Below are 14,736 nucleotides of genomic sequence, written 5' to 3'. Positions count from 1 at the left end.
ATTGTGTGTGTGTGTGTGTGTGGCCAGCTCAGCCCACCAGGGGGCAGGGCTGGCTGGCATGTGGTGCTGGGGGATCGAACCGAGGTCTCTGCTTTGCCAAGCTTGTTTCAAGTAGGTGCTTTAGACCACTGAGCCATCTCTCCAGCCCTATAGTTTAACTTTTAAAATGCTTTCTTCTATCTCTTTGTAGTATTCAGAATATTTTTGTTAGATGACTATTTTTAACAAAATTTCCAAGATAGATTACATTATTTGTATTAATACATTTGAAAATTAACAACATCGGGGAATATCAGAAAATATGTAATTTCCAAAATATTTGCAGTATTCAAGTTTATAATTTATTTTTGTCATGTTTTATTTTGTTACCTTTAGGAAACTGAGAAGGAAGACGTTGGTTTACAGAATGCTGGAGTTGATGAATACCCTGTCACTTTTGAAGATGATTTTGAAGCAAGTATAAAAGCTAAATTATTAGGCCGGGGAAATGGCTCAGTGGAATATGCACTTCCCTGGCAAGCGCAAGGGCCTGAGTTCAATCCCCGGTTCCACCAAAAAAAAAAAAAAAAAAAAACCTAAATTTTTTTACTTAAATGTATTTGCTCTGAAAAAAACAGCTTATGTAATTTAATTGCTCTTTGCCCTCTTCTAATACTGCTAACACTGTCTGGTAAGTTTTGATTATATCCAACTATTACATTTTGGAAGCTTGTTGTACTACTATCAGTTTGTTGAAATGATGTGATAAATTTTATCATTTAATAAGGACTTTGCAGTGATTCAGTTACAATGATTTGCATTACAATGACTCAATCTGCATGAGGGTTACTGAACTTACTTGTCTTAGAAGTGTGAAAACTCATTTGCAGGACTATGAAGACGATTTTGAAGTTTGTGATGGAGATGATGGTGAGAGCAACAGTGAGCCTGAATCAAAAGAAAAAACTGAAGAATTTTCTCTGGCTCGAAAAAGGGAGATACAGGAAATTCAAAAGGCCATTCATGCAGAAAATGAGAGGATTGGAGAACTGTCCTCACAGCGATTTCAGAAGCAGTGTCGGACGGGGCGTGACAAGGGCTCCCAGGCAGGTGCGTGGGCAGGGCTGGTCACAGGGCTGTGTGCTGGTGAACCTGGCGACATCTGCTGCAGGTGCAGTCACTATGGCAAAGTGGGCAGACAGCTCAGGGCCTCATGCGTCTTGACGGTGCCATGCTCCTTGCCTGTGACACGAGAGCTACTCGAGGTGAAGATCCTGCATCTAAGGACCCACTGTGAGAAGAGGCCCAGTCACTCTTGTGCACAGGGAAGCCACCCCAGAGTGCATGGTGCTCTCTGCTGTGAGCACGCCTCCCTCCCCCCGGCTGTGCCTGGCAGTGCTCACCCTGAGCACCCACGAAGAGTGGCCACAGTGCGGGCAGCAGGCCCAAGGCCAGCAGCGAGGCTCTGCCAGCAGGTGGAGGCCCGAGGCCAGCAGGCCCAGGCATGGTCTCTCAGGAGACAGACTCCCCGGCTTCTCTCCGGGATTCTTTCTGGATTTAGGACTATGTTTTCCTCCCAAATTCTTAGCATTGGGCCATGATAGGTTACTTATAAAAGTGGGAGGAAATGTTTTAAAATCACTTAATGATAAAATGTTTGCACTAAAAGTAGCATTTAAAGTAAAATAGGAGGGGCCAGGGAGATGGCTCAGTAGAATAAGCGCTTGCCAGGCAAATGCAAGGGCCTGAGTTCAATCCCCAGTTCCACCAAAAAAAAAAAAAAAAAAAAAAGGTAAAATAAAGCATGATACATAGTATTTAGTGTTATGCTACCTTAAATCACCTTGTAATTAGTAATTAATTAGTTATAATCAGTAACTAGTAAGTATAAGAATACAAGTAAAAGTCTGAAAGAAGAAGAATCATTGCTTTCATATTTTGTGCCTGCTGTAGAGGTGGTGAAACTGGCGGTCAGTGCAAATATTTAGGCGCTCTTTGAACTCATAAATAAAAACATCCTGGCAGGAACTGGGAGGCGTAGGTCCCCACCCATGACTTCACTGCAGATCAGCCAGTGTCTAGGGTCCTTTGTGGCAGCTCATGGCCCTGGAGTGGCTAGACTGAGTGAGATTTTATTCTTACAGTGTTTGCTTTTCTCAGCACACCTGTAATGGCCTCTTTTATTACCTAATTCCTACACTGATGCTTAGTCTCCTAGCCGCCTAGGTCTGACCTACTGGGTCAGCTCTGTACCACAGCAGAAGTGGTTAGCAGTGTTTGCTCTCAGCTGCCCTGGCCCTCACTGCAGAGCTGGTGTGGGTGGATGGGGGCTCTGCACAGCGGAAGTGGCAACTAACATTTAGTTGGCTGTCCCTTGCTGGCTAGAGGACAGTTAGGGTTGTTGTTAACTGAGTACTTAGAAGACCACTCCAAGGATGTTGCCTACTGCTGCAGTTTCATTCCTACCATCAAGTGGCTGATTGTGGCTACTGTCTGTGTCCTGCTTGGCTACTGTCTGTGCCTCTAGCTGTCATGGTGCTATTTGTGTGAATGTCCTGCTTCACCCTGGGGTTGATCTGGTTATAAACAGCACAACTTGTCTTTTTTCAAGGCAGTAGGAGCCACTTGACAAGTGGCCTTTTGCAGAGCACCAGGTATACTGTGGTGTTTTAAAGTACTCATGTACCTCTAGAGGTAAGTTGCCCACATGGTCGGTGAGTGAGTGTTGACCAAGGGCTGGCCTTCAGCACAGAGCTGCCTTAGGAATTTCATTACCAGAATCTTAACCCTATGCCTGTAGAGATGTCTACCAGATTCCTAATCTTTAAATCTGAAATCTGTGTCTCTTAAGGCACTTTGAAGTTAGCACCCTGTTCTTCCAAAGTGTGGCCTGCTGTAAACCTCATCGTAATCTGCATAGCAGGGGTTCTGATCTCAGGAGATACAAGTGCTGGGTTGAAGTGACCTCTCGCATCATGAGGAGTCCTCACATGCTGGGACCTGAACTCGGGTCTCCCAGCCCAGACGACTGTGTCTTCTGAGCTCCCTCAGCAGCAGTGGCCTCAGGAATCATAAAGACCTCTGGGAGGTTGTGAAGCTGTGAGATGGTATAATTGTTTGTTCTGCCATTGGTAAGTTCAGATACATATCCACAAGGAATGAGAGACAGATTAAGATATAATTAAATTAACTATATAAATTAAATACATAAAATAAATCCAGAACTGTTCCTGTCTCTAACCACCCCTCCCTGCAGGAAAGACAGGGGCTAGCGAGGTTGTTCAGTGGGCCAAAGTGCATGCGTAGGCAAGTTTAGGCAAGTACAGGGCCCGCTGCTTGATCCCTGGCATCACATGCTCCCCAGCCCTGCCCTCAGGCTGGGCTGCGCTGGCCAGAGTCCGGGTGTAGGGGAGCACGCCTGTAATCCCAGCACTGGGGATGCTGAAAGCAGGAGGCTCACCGTGAGTCTGAGCTGCACAGTGAGCCTCTGCAACAACCAAATACATTAAAATAAATAAACAAATTATGTGGACAAATGCAAACCGCAGCAATCCCTTGGAGGAGAGGGGCGCTGCAGACTGGCTCCTCCATAAGAAGGGTGATGGGATTAGTTCGCTTTCAGCAGCACGTGTGACAGAGTGAGGGACTGATTCAGCAGCAATTCCCTCTTCAGTAAACTTGTGTCACCTTCCCCGTCCGTGGGGCACACGTTCGGACTGCGGGCAGGCGCGGGCATGTGGTTTCTGTCTCTGAGGGCATGCGGATTCTCCATACTCTACACTGCCTGGCTTCTTCCCATGCTGTGTGGCATTGCCATGTGGAGTACCCCTGTGCTGGTCCTGGTCCTTGCTGCTTCTCTGCATTTCACACTTTGTATCCTTCATGCAGCATAACCCTAAAGACCTGGTGTCACTGCATTTGAATACTTGTGTTAGCTGGGTCCTTCCTCAGCTCTTCTGGAAATGTGGCAGTGCCTTCATCTGCAGATGTGGCTTACCCAGCAGTTTCTGTGTTTTTCAGTCCAGAACTGTGCCTGTCTCTAACCACCCCTCCCTGCAGGAAGGGCAGGTGCTCTCATCTCAGGGGGTCCCTTGCTGAAGTCTGCACAGGCTCATTGCCTTCTGGCACAGCGCCTTGCCATTGTTGCTGTCAGCTGGGATGTGTTGTCTGTGTTTTCCAGTTACAAACTCAAGCCTTTCCTGCCTTACCTAGAGCCCCATTGTGCACGGGCACCCTAAGCACAGCTGCGTGGTGTGCAGCAGCAGAAATGGCATGTTTATTTTTCCTTTCATGCTTTTGGGATAGAAATTCTTCATTACCTTAGAACTTTGAAGCATATAGTCTTTTCTTTTTTTTTTTGCAGAGCCAGGGATTGAACTCAGGCCCTTGCACTTGCCAGGCAAGCATTTATTCAACTCAGCTATCTCCCCAGCCTCTATTTCTAAGTTTTTTTTTAAATCAAGAAGTATCAGAAGCCAGGCATGGTGGCACATACCTGTAATCTCAGCATTTGGGAGACTGAGGCAAGAGGATCATTGCAAGTTCGAGACCAGCCTGGCCTTGAACAGTCAAGGCTAGCCTGAACTGCGTCATGAGAGCCTGTCTCAAAAAGACAAGAAAGAAAGAAAGAAAGAAAGAAAGAAAGAAAGAAAGAAAGAAAGAAAGATTGATAGATTGCCCTTTTACTTAAAGGGCACACTTTATTGCTTCTCTTTGGCACAACTGGATGGCTGGCACACTGCCGTTATGCTTTGAGGCCATTATTAAGTAAAAGAAAGGTCCCTTGAACACAAGCCCTGAGCACTGGAGCAGTGGATCTGATAACTGAAGCGGCTGCTGAGTGACTAACCCAAGCACTGGATACACTGGAAAGGGGCAGTGGGACTTACATCTTGCTACTCAGAATAGCATGCAGTAGAAAACTTAAGAATTACTTATTTCTGGAATTTCCCACCGAATATCTTCAGACCGGTTGGCTATGTGTGACTAAGCCTTCAGAAAGCACACTCACGGTTAAAGGGGAGCTGTTGTGCAGTGTGGTAGTTATTCCTTTATTTTGCAGGATGGGTGGGCACTGAGGGCTGCATCTAACATATATTCTTAAATATTTCTCAAACAGTTTTTTGAGCAGGCAAGGCCTCATAGTGTATCTCAGGTTCACCTCAGCCTTGCCACATGGCTGTCCTCAAATTTACAATCCTCTTGCCTCAGCCTCACTGAGGCTGATCCCTGGCGTGAGGTGGATCACTGGCATGTTCCACCTTACCTTGTAGGACTCATTGGTGTGTTGGTGTATTCTAGGGAGAAATAGTGGCAGGAATGAGGAAAAGATAGACAAGAAGACAGAGCTGGGTCAGGTGGTGGCTCATGCCTGATTGGCAGAGAACCCCAAGAACAATAGTTGGGGCATTTATTTATACCTTTGCAAAGTTAGTATCACAAGACAAGGTTGCCTAGTGACTAATAGCTGATATTGACCAGGCAGGATGCTTTTTTCAACACTGAGGAAGCTTGACTGCCTTAGGTACTGTCGCTTTGGGGTGTGTGTGTGTGTGTGTGTGTGTGTGTGTGTGTTCTGCTTTTCTCTTGGTCTGAAGGTTTTTGATGAGGCAGCAGGAGCTGGCCTCTTAAATGTCCATGCAAGTTGTTTATTGTTAGCAGTTTCAAATATAGAGCTTATTGAACATGATTGTTATATGTACTTCTAATGGTTTTACTGTGGATTTTCTTTGCTCAAGTATTTTCTTATCATAAATATATCTAAAAATAGTTTTATTATCTTGAATAGATCCAAATGGTTCTCCTTCCAGAGCACCTGTTTGTGGAATTTTTGTGGATTTTGCAACAGCCTCACACCATCAAAAGAGTCGGACTCAGGCCCTTAAGCAAAAGTAGGTATTTTGGGGAATTTGTCAAAGATACAGTGGAGTTTTTGATATGCTTTTAAGGGCAGAGCTGTAGACATGATTTTCCCTGTTGCCTGTTTAGGTGTACTCTGTAATTTGTGCTACATTCCTCTTGGAGTTGAGGTGTTATGTTAATAGTACAAGTGCATGTGCTATTGTATGCTGGGTGCTTGCTGTACAAGTTCCTGGTCAGATTCACAGCTGGCTATTGATGGTACTCTGGCAGTCCATGGCCTGTGTGGTGCTGGGGCTGGGCCCACACCTGCACGTTCACAAATCTGGAGAGCTCCAGGTCCCCAGGCAGAGCAGGCCTGGTTGTATTGTGTCTCGGGGCTGTCTCTACCACAAGAAGCCCTGAGAGCTTTGTACTGCAGGCGTCAGGGGGAGGCTGAATATCATGGTGGGAAGTGAGTGATGGAGCAGCGTGGTTCACCAGAAGCAGAGAGAGACAGAAAGGACTGGGGCACGATGCCCCCTTAAGATCAGGCCCCCTGTGACCCGCTTCCTCCAGCTGGCTACCTCCCAGCAGCCCAGCAGCTGTGAATGCACCTGTTGGCAGTTCATAATTTCATCGGCACTTGGGAGGTGATGGGCACCCAGAGGTGGGAGCCAGCTGAGGGAGTGTGTGTCCTGCCCTGGCCCCTCCTCCCTTGTCTCTCTGTCATTCTGCATCCTGTCTGCCCTGAGGTGAGCATCTCTTCCCCTGCATGCTCTCCATGACAGGTGCTGCCTCCCACGGCTATGGGAGTGGGGCCAAGTGGCCTCAGCTAGAATCGCTGCTATGTGGGCTAGCATGAGTTTCTACCTTAAGTTTTTCTTTTTTCAGGGACTTTGTTTCAGAGATGCAAAACTGACTAACACAGGTGCCATAAAATATTCATGAATCAAAAACCTAAATATGGTAGGGCACCAGTTTCTCATAAAATAAATATAGAGCGAATGCCATTCCAATTTTTAATCACAGCAGTGTGTGTGTATGTGTGAATTCACCATTCTGGAATGCTGCTTCTAGAATGTCAAGGTTGCAAGTAGTGAAGACTGTGTCCAAGAGGAACACATAGTCAGAACCCTCAAACTCAGATGTCAGGTGAGTTTAAGGGTCCAATAACTGAATGGTGTCCTTGGCCCAAGGACAGAGTGGCCCGGTCAGAGGCGGAGTCCAGGGCGTACTCAGATCCCCGTGGTGCTGGACTGCATTGTCACTGCACACCCAGGGAGAGTGGGGGTCTCCCGTGCAGGGCACTGCAGCAGGTAGGTACACGTGTGCAGAAAAGGACCCCGTGTCTCACACTCAGGAGGGTGTGACAGACCAGGGAAAGCGGAGGCGGTAGATGCCACGTGCTTGAAGGGTTTTGGAGGTAGTGTCTTGGAAAATTATGAGATGGTGGCTGACACATAAGATAACAGAAGCTACAGTTTGGGTTTTTTTTAACTTTTTTTTTTTTTTTTTTTTTTTGCGGAACCGGGGATTGAACTCAGGCCCTTACACTTGCCACGGAAGCGCTTATTCCACTGAGCCATCTCCCCGGTTCCCAGAAGCTACAGTTTTTGATAAAGCAAAACTGCAGATGAATGAGCAGAAGAAGGCAGAGGAAGGGACAGGTGAGGGTAAGTCAGGCTGTGGATGGGGGAGACCATTCATTTGTTCACTGGCGCAGTGTATATTATTGTGCCCTAGTTATGTGAAAGAACCTGAAAGAAAGAAACAAGCCCTTAAGCATAAGCCCTCGCTTATGTTCAGGGAGGAGTAGCAGAGAATTGAACTTGGAAACATCAGTGTTAAGGTATCTGGAGGAAAAGGAGAGTCCAGCCCAGTGAGGGAAGGGGCAGTCTTCAAGGAAGAGGAAGCCAGCAGATGCTCCTGTTCCTGAGGCTGTGGGTGATTTACATTGTCAGGTGCCACCTGGACACCAGCGTCCTGTGGGGAGGGAGGTCTGGATGCCTGTGCAGCTGTACAGCCTGTCACTTCCTGGCTGTCTTGGTTACTTTTCCTGTTGCTAAGACATAGTAGCCAAGCTCCAAGGTTAAAGGAGCCAAGGTTTACCTAGCTCATTGCTTGTGGAGGTTTCAGTTCATAATGGGCTGGCTCCAAAGGAGGGTGGCACGTGGCAGAGGAGCTGCAGAGTTCACGGCTGCAAAAGATACAAAAGCAGTAACGGAGAGAGAGGAGACTGGCCTCTTTCTGTCTCTTTCATGGTATTCAGGCTATAGCACTCCCTCCTTTAATCCCAGCATTAGACTGTCAATCAATTAGAAACGCTAGATCCAGCCACCTCTGAAGAGCACCCCCATGAATGCATGTGGCCTTTGGGGGACATCTAGACACAAGCTGTAATGCTGGCTGATGTGGCAAACATGTTGTTCTTTAGCAGAGTGTCCACTAGGCAAACATACATCATAACTACTTGTGTTGACCTCAGGTGTCCTGAACTGGTTTACCACACTGTGATGTACTCCCATCCTTGGTTCTTGTGTGACCATCTTTTACTCTTACTTTTAACAACTGTTAAGTACCTCAGGCTCACACCCACACAAAAGTCTTTGCTAATAACCTCAGTATGATTCCTCCCATCCTCATGCACCTCCCTGTATATACTACTTAATTTAACTTTTGTCTCATTTCCAATTTATTTTAAAGGTCAAGAAGTACAAAACTGCTTCGGCTTATTGACTTGGATTTTTCCTTCACTTTCTCTCTCATGGATTTGCCACCAGTTAATGAATATGACATGTATATCAGAAACTTTGGGAAGAAAAATACCAAGCAGGTCAGTACAGGGTGCATTTGCTCAGTGACAAGAGGCAACCTGAGTGTCATTTTGTGCCTCCCGGGTCTTTTTCTAAAATGTAAATGTTTAGGAATGGTCTGCAGAGGTAGTTGTTTAGGGAGAAGGCAGTCCTTCATCATGTGGTGCTCATTAGCTGGAGAGCTTGTGGGAAGTCAGCTGGGAGGTTTCCCAGAAGCCACGAAGAGCGCAGGCCAGTGATTTCTACGTGGAAAGCTACACAGGGCAGGGCAGCAGTTCCTGCTCTGAGTGCAGCTTTACATGGTGCAGGTGTTTCGTTGGAAGCTAGAGTGTGCAGGTTGGGTTTGGTTCTCAGGTCCCAGGTGAGCAAGGGGCGTCATGCTGGTCTGCATGAAGCGTGTGTATGCCGAGGGTCTTAGGGGGGTAATTCCTGTACTCTCAGTGTGGTATTCTGGCTTCTGTCCTTCTCCAGAGCCTTCACTCCTGGTCTGTCACTGGGCCAGGCTGCTCCATGTCTTGTTTAGGCTGTCCTCCTTCTCTTGGCCTCATCTGCCTGATAAGTTTCAAGGCCTGTTCTGTAGGACCAGGACCCTTTTCCTGATAACTTATTCTGAGTTTCCTCCTTTTCCAATGTTGCTACCCTGTATCCCATACAATTTTGTGCTTCCCAATAGTACTGCCAGTAAACAGTTGTGAGATAGTGTAAGTTCATAGCAAGGGTATAAAGTCTTCCTTTTTAGGGGCTGAGGATTGAAGTCAGGGCCTTGTGCAAACTAGGCAACCACACACGGAGCTGTATCCCCAGCCTGGTATAAAGTGTTTGAAGTCGTATATCCCATTTCCTGTTTTCCTCTGTTCCTGATAGTGGGGCCGTTCATCGCACACAGTCTGCGTGGTCCGAGCAGTCCTGATTAGGAGGACGAGGTTTCACAGCTCAGACCCAGGGAAGCTGACAGGTCCTACCCGTCTGCCTGAGACTCACTCGACCTTACTAGATCAAACACTCTTTGCTTGTTTTTCCTCTCTCTCTAGCTATTGGTAACAAGCCATCTTCACTAAATTATACGTACCTTTTTGAAATAGCAAAAGTATATTGGTTTCATAGTGCTGGTATGTTTTGTGAAGATAGCGTATGGGCAGGCTAGTGGCAGTGTCTTCAAAGCAAAGCTAAATTGCTTGACATGATTTTGGAAACCTTTTGGAAATTAGGCCTGTATTCATCAAATATTTGACGGTAAGCAATCTTTGTGTGATCATTATTTATATGACAGTACTGATTTTGACACACAGAAAAGGACTTCTTTTAACTTTTTAAAACTTGTAATTGCTTTTATTACCGAGTGGTAATTCTCCGTACCTTTGTTTTTAAGGCATACGTTCAATATAATGAAGATAATGTTGAAAGAGACATTCAGACTGAAGACATAGAAACCAGGGAGGCGTGGACCCAGCATCCTGGAGAAGGCGCTCTTGTGTCTGGAGGTCGCCTGCCTTTATGTTCTTGTTTTATTTTTATTTCTCTTCTTGTTCTTTCCCATTGTGTCATTCTCTGGTGTGCTTAACAGTATTAGACTATGCAAATACTTAGTATTCTTTGAAATAGACTCTGTTGTCAACTGTTGCCTATTAGAGCTACAAGAAGGCTTTAATTGCCCTGGAGTGGGGTCTGGGCCTGAACGGGATTGAGAATCTGCACAGCAATTCCCTAATCCAAAGACCCACCTGACACCTGGGCTTGTGGAACACATTCTGCTTTTAAGATGGTGATAGTCTGAGCTTATCAATATGGAATTTTCATTTTTTAAAGTGTGGTTTACACATGAAGTCCATCAGTATGGATTGAAGGTACTGACTAGATATCTGCAGCTATTTACATGCAAATATTTTATTGGTTTATTCTTCTTCTTGAGGAATTGTTCTTTTTTTCCTTGTACTGGGGATCAAACTCAGGACCTCATACTTGCCAAGCAGGTGTTACGCTGTTGAGGTGTCTCCCTGGCCCGAGAAATTATCTTTATACAGCAGGGAATTATTTCCTTTCCTCAGGTAAGCCTCACCTTAAGAGAGTAATATAGCTTGAGGGTTCCTTATTCAGAATGGTTGGTACTAATAAGTATTTGAGATTTTGGATTTTTTGATTAGGGATGCTCAATCTGTATGCCTAAATTTGGTACTTAACAGGATGAACTGATTCCCCCTCCTTTTTTTTTTTTTTTTTTTTTTTTTTTTTTTTTTTTCTTTGAGATAGGGTCTCACTGTGTAGTTTAGTCTGGTCTTGAACTTACTATGTAGCCTACACTGACCTCAAACTCATAGTGATTTTCCAATGTAGGCCTCTTGAAAATGAATTGACTCCTTTAATTATTTTCTACATTTAAATAAGATTCAGTTTATATACTTTCCCTAAAATGCAATTGCTTTTGGAAAAAAATCAGTCAAAGATCTGGAGAATAGCTGGACATGATGGTGCACACCTGTGATCCCGGCGCTCAGGAAGATGAGACAGGAGGATCACTGTGAGTTTGAGGTCAGCATGGGTGACATAGTGAGTTCAAGGCAAGCCTGAGCCTCGTAGGCAGACCCTGTCTTGCAACAAAACACAACCCAAAAAACAAACACCCCCCCAAAAAAAAGATCTAGAGAAAATAATACAAAGTTTTCTAACTTTTCCTTCTAGAACTCTTAATTTTCTTTCCTTTTTTAAATTTTTTTTTTTGGCAGGATCTTGCTTTATAATGCAGGCTAGCCTTGAACTCACTATGTAGTCTAGGCTGGCTTTGAACTCAGGCAGTCCTCCTGCCTCCGGCTCTAAGTAATGGGATCACAGGCATGCGCCACCATGCTTGGTTTTAATTTTTATTTTTAACATTTCTGAACTCTAAGATGTGCAAAATACAGCCACTTTAAAATCAACTTTGTTTTTAATGTAATCTATTTTCTTAGGTAGTGAAGAAAGAGAAACATCTGATGCTACATTTGTACCAAAGATTGATACTCCAAGGTTATCTAACTTTCTCCGGGCAGCCTGTCAGGTATACTTTATGTTATGTAGTCTATTCTCTATGTGAGTACTTAAAAGATTTCAATATATATAAAAGCATAGGAACTACTGCAATCTTGGAGAATTTATAGCTTAAACTAGAGTCAGTTATTCATTTTCATATATTATTTTCTTACAAATTACCCATGTTACATTCATAAGCCATTGTATGCAAAGTGGCACTGGGAACTTTGTATCACCAGAAGTTCTACCTATGCTGCTAGGTTCTATAGTTTGATATTAATATCTTAAATTTAAAAGTAACTGCAGAGTAAAACTGAAACATATTAAGTTCACAAGTAAGCATAATGTAATTATTTGAAAATAATAAATTTGCGATTTAAAAAAATTGATGATAGAAACTTTCAAGTATATAGAAAAGTAAAGGACATAGTCCTGCGAATACCCTTGTGCCTCAGTCCTCATCCACTCATGCCTGCTTGTCCTGTTGATACCCTCCCCTCATCCCCCTAGCTGCCATCCATGTGGCCAATTATTTTGAAATATATCCCAGTTGTTGCAACTTTGCCTCCATAAGTAGGCTGCATAAATCTCTAAATAAATCTATAGAAGCATTATTACTAATAATTTCTAATATATTAAATATGAAGTTGATGTTCAAATTTCCTGTTACCTAAAAACATTTTTTCATGGCTGGGGATTTGGCTCAGCGGTAGATTGCTTGCCTAGCAAGCTGGAAGCCCTGGGTTCTATCCTCAGCACCAAAACCAAAAAATAAACCTCCCCTAAAAACCAATTCAACCATAAATTTTTTTTTTCTATATAAGCTTCAAATTTGAATGTAGAGCTCAAATAAACGATGTAACATCGCCAAGCCTTATCATGGCATATATTAAGCTTACTTATCAGAGTATCAGGTGTTCAGAGCTAACTCTGATAGACAGGCTTCATACAAGCGTAACTCTGATAAGTAACCACAGCCAAAACCATGCTAAGCCAGTCAGTGCACTGAGCCAGTCATCACATGTCTGTAACCCAGCCTAGGATAGGATGAGGCTTCGGGGGACATCTAGGTCCAGTGTGAGCCATGCCACACCCTGACTCTGTCCGCGGGAGAAGGGTGCAGGTGCTCGCCGATGGTCGCCCTGCTACTGCGTTCATTTAGTGGTGTCTGGTGTTCAGCCCTTTTTCTGTCTCTAATTTTCAGCAGTATATCTGGTGGGAAAATTCTCCCAGCATTTACCTTGTCTTTTTTCTGTTCGTTTCTGTTATTATTATTATTATTCTGAGATAGGTCTTGCTATGTATTTCAGGCTGGCCTTGAACTCACTGTGTTGCTCAGGCTGACTTCAAACTCATGTCATTCATGCTGCCTCAGCCTCCCAAGTGCTACGATAAAAGTGTGTGCCACCACACCCAGCTTAGTTTACGTTATTATTCAGAAAGGATCATACGTTTTTAAAGTTTGTATAATATGGTGGAGCCAAGCGTTTATTTGTAGAAGTGGCTAAGATGCAAGGGTGATTTTTTAAAAGATGAAATGACTCGTTGTGAATTTACAGTGTTTTCCGAAATAATACTTGCTTGTCTTTGAAAGGTGATTGCTGTTTTGCTTGAAGAGGACCGTTTGGCTGCTGAACCCACCTGCAGTCCCAGGGCACACGACAACACCTTGTCTATCAGTGACAGCGCCTCCCAACTGAATACTGGCCTGCCGTTCCTTCAGGGTAAGAGGACTTTCTGGACCGGCTCGGACTCGGACGCTGAGGCGTTTATGTTGAAACGGTTGCACTGCATTCTGTTTTACTGCGGTGATGTGGCTTACTGTGTCTAAACACAAAGACCCAGTTTCTACAGAACTGAAAAGTGGTTAGGTTTTTTTTAATATGTATGAAATTTTTTATTAGAAATTTTCGTAAGTTGAATAGAAGAAGAGCTACAGTAGTTTAGTGAAATTATTTAAATGCTGAAAAGCGAAGTTGTCTGTGTTTGCTTTAAGGGCTTTCATCCTTCCCCTGCAGTCACCTGGCTGCTTTGGTCTCTTGGAACAGGTCAGAGGGAATGCAGCCGTGCAGGAGTGATTAAGGGTGAGGAGGGTGTGAGGGAGGTGCTTTGTGCTTAACACAAGCACACTTAGATGTCTTGGCTTCGTCTGTGGTTACAGAGCAGAAAATGGTAAATGAAGCATGTGATACTGAACATAAAGACTATGTGCATGTAATTATGTAAATTAGTTTAGACACTGCGTTTATAAGATTGGAATTTCTGTAGCTAAAAATAACATGTTGGCCTTTGAGAAACGTGGCTAGCAAGGTAGATTGTGGCCCTCAGGGCCCTGGTGTGTGAGAAGTGTGACAGGAAGGGAGGGCCGGTCCTCTTTCCGGGTCCTCCACAGTCAGCTTCTCTGCGCTTGAGGCTGCAGATGTGCTTGGGCCACAGGAAGCCGGAGCCTCGGAGCCTCTTGCTCGAGGCATTTCTTCTTTCATGCCTGTACTTAGAGGCTGATGAATGGGTGTTCCTCGGTCTTTTAACATTAACAGAAATGTCATTATTCACTTAAATCTTCACACTCTTTCAAAATACTTTATCTCACACAAGAGTTGTCCTGTTAGAAAACTAGTAAACCATTGTGTGTGTAGTATTTAACACACTGACCACACCCGCATCCTACACACAAAGAAGCAGAAGGGAAGATGCTCTAATCTCAAAGACCAGAGTAGGGTGGCAGCAGATACCAAAAATGTTAATTATACATATTGCTAGAATCTTTCAAAAATTAATTCATGTTTATTCTTAACAGACTAACACATGTGAAAGGAGTAGAGGTTTTTCTACTTGCTCACTTTTGTGTTTTAGTAAAATAAATATTGAGATAACAGGAGGAAAATGAGGTCAGGGAAGAGGGGGCCCCGACATTTTTGTGAATGTCGTAGTGAACCTACCATCTGACCACATAATGTCCTGATCTTTGGCTGGACACAGCCGTACTTCAGCCCTCACCACCGTCATGGTCAGGGTGTGTCACAGCAGGCACACCTGTGACAGTCTGTGCATGCAGTCATTGCATGTGTGCAGCCTTCTGTACCCTAGGCACCACTGACTG

General features: G+C 44.5%; 1 protein-coding gene across 5 annotated transcripts in view; it reads left to right on the top strand.

The window, feature by feature from the left end:
- The window catches only part of Wdr60 (WD repeat domain 60), a 76,195-nt gene that overhangs the window by 40,344 nt on the left and 21,115 nt on the right, over nt 1-14,736 (top strand). For all 5 annotated transcript variants that reach the window (XM_023712919.1, XM_023712918.1, XM_023712916.1 and 2 more), the window contains 7 exons: nt 376-453; nt 870-1,089; nt 5,768-5,870; nt 8,524-8,653; nt 10,003-10,114; nt 11,576-11,664; nt 13,231-13,360. In XM_023712919.1, coding sequence (XP_023568687.1) covers nt 376-453; nt 870-1,089; nt 5,768-5,870; nt 8,524-8,653; nt 10,003-10,114; nt 11,576-11,664; nt 13,231-13,360 — 862 coding nt within the window. The remainder of the gene's footprint in view (nt 1-375; nt 454-869; nt 1,090-5,767; nt 5,871-8,523; nt 8,654-10,002; nt 10,115-11,575; nt 11,665-13,230; nt 13,361-14,736) is intronic.

The sequence above is a fragment of the Octodon degus genome, unplaced genomic scaffold (assembly GCF_000260255.1).
Source record: "Octodon degus isolate 3935 unplaced genomic scaffold, OctDeg1.0 scaffold00027, whole genome shotgun sequence".
Classification (NCBI taxonomy): Eukaryota; Metazoa; Chordata; class Mammalia; order Rodentia; family Octodontidae; genus Octodon; species Octodon degus.
This window is presented reverse-complemented; position numbering and strand designations above follow the sequence as displayed.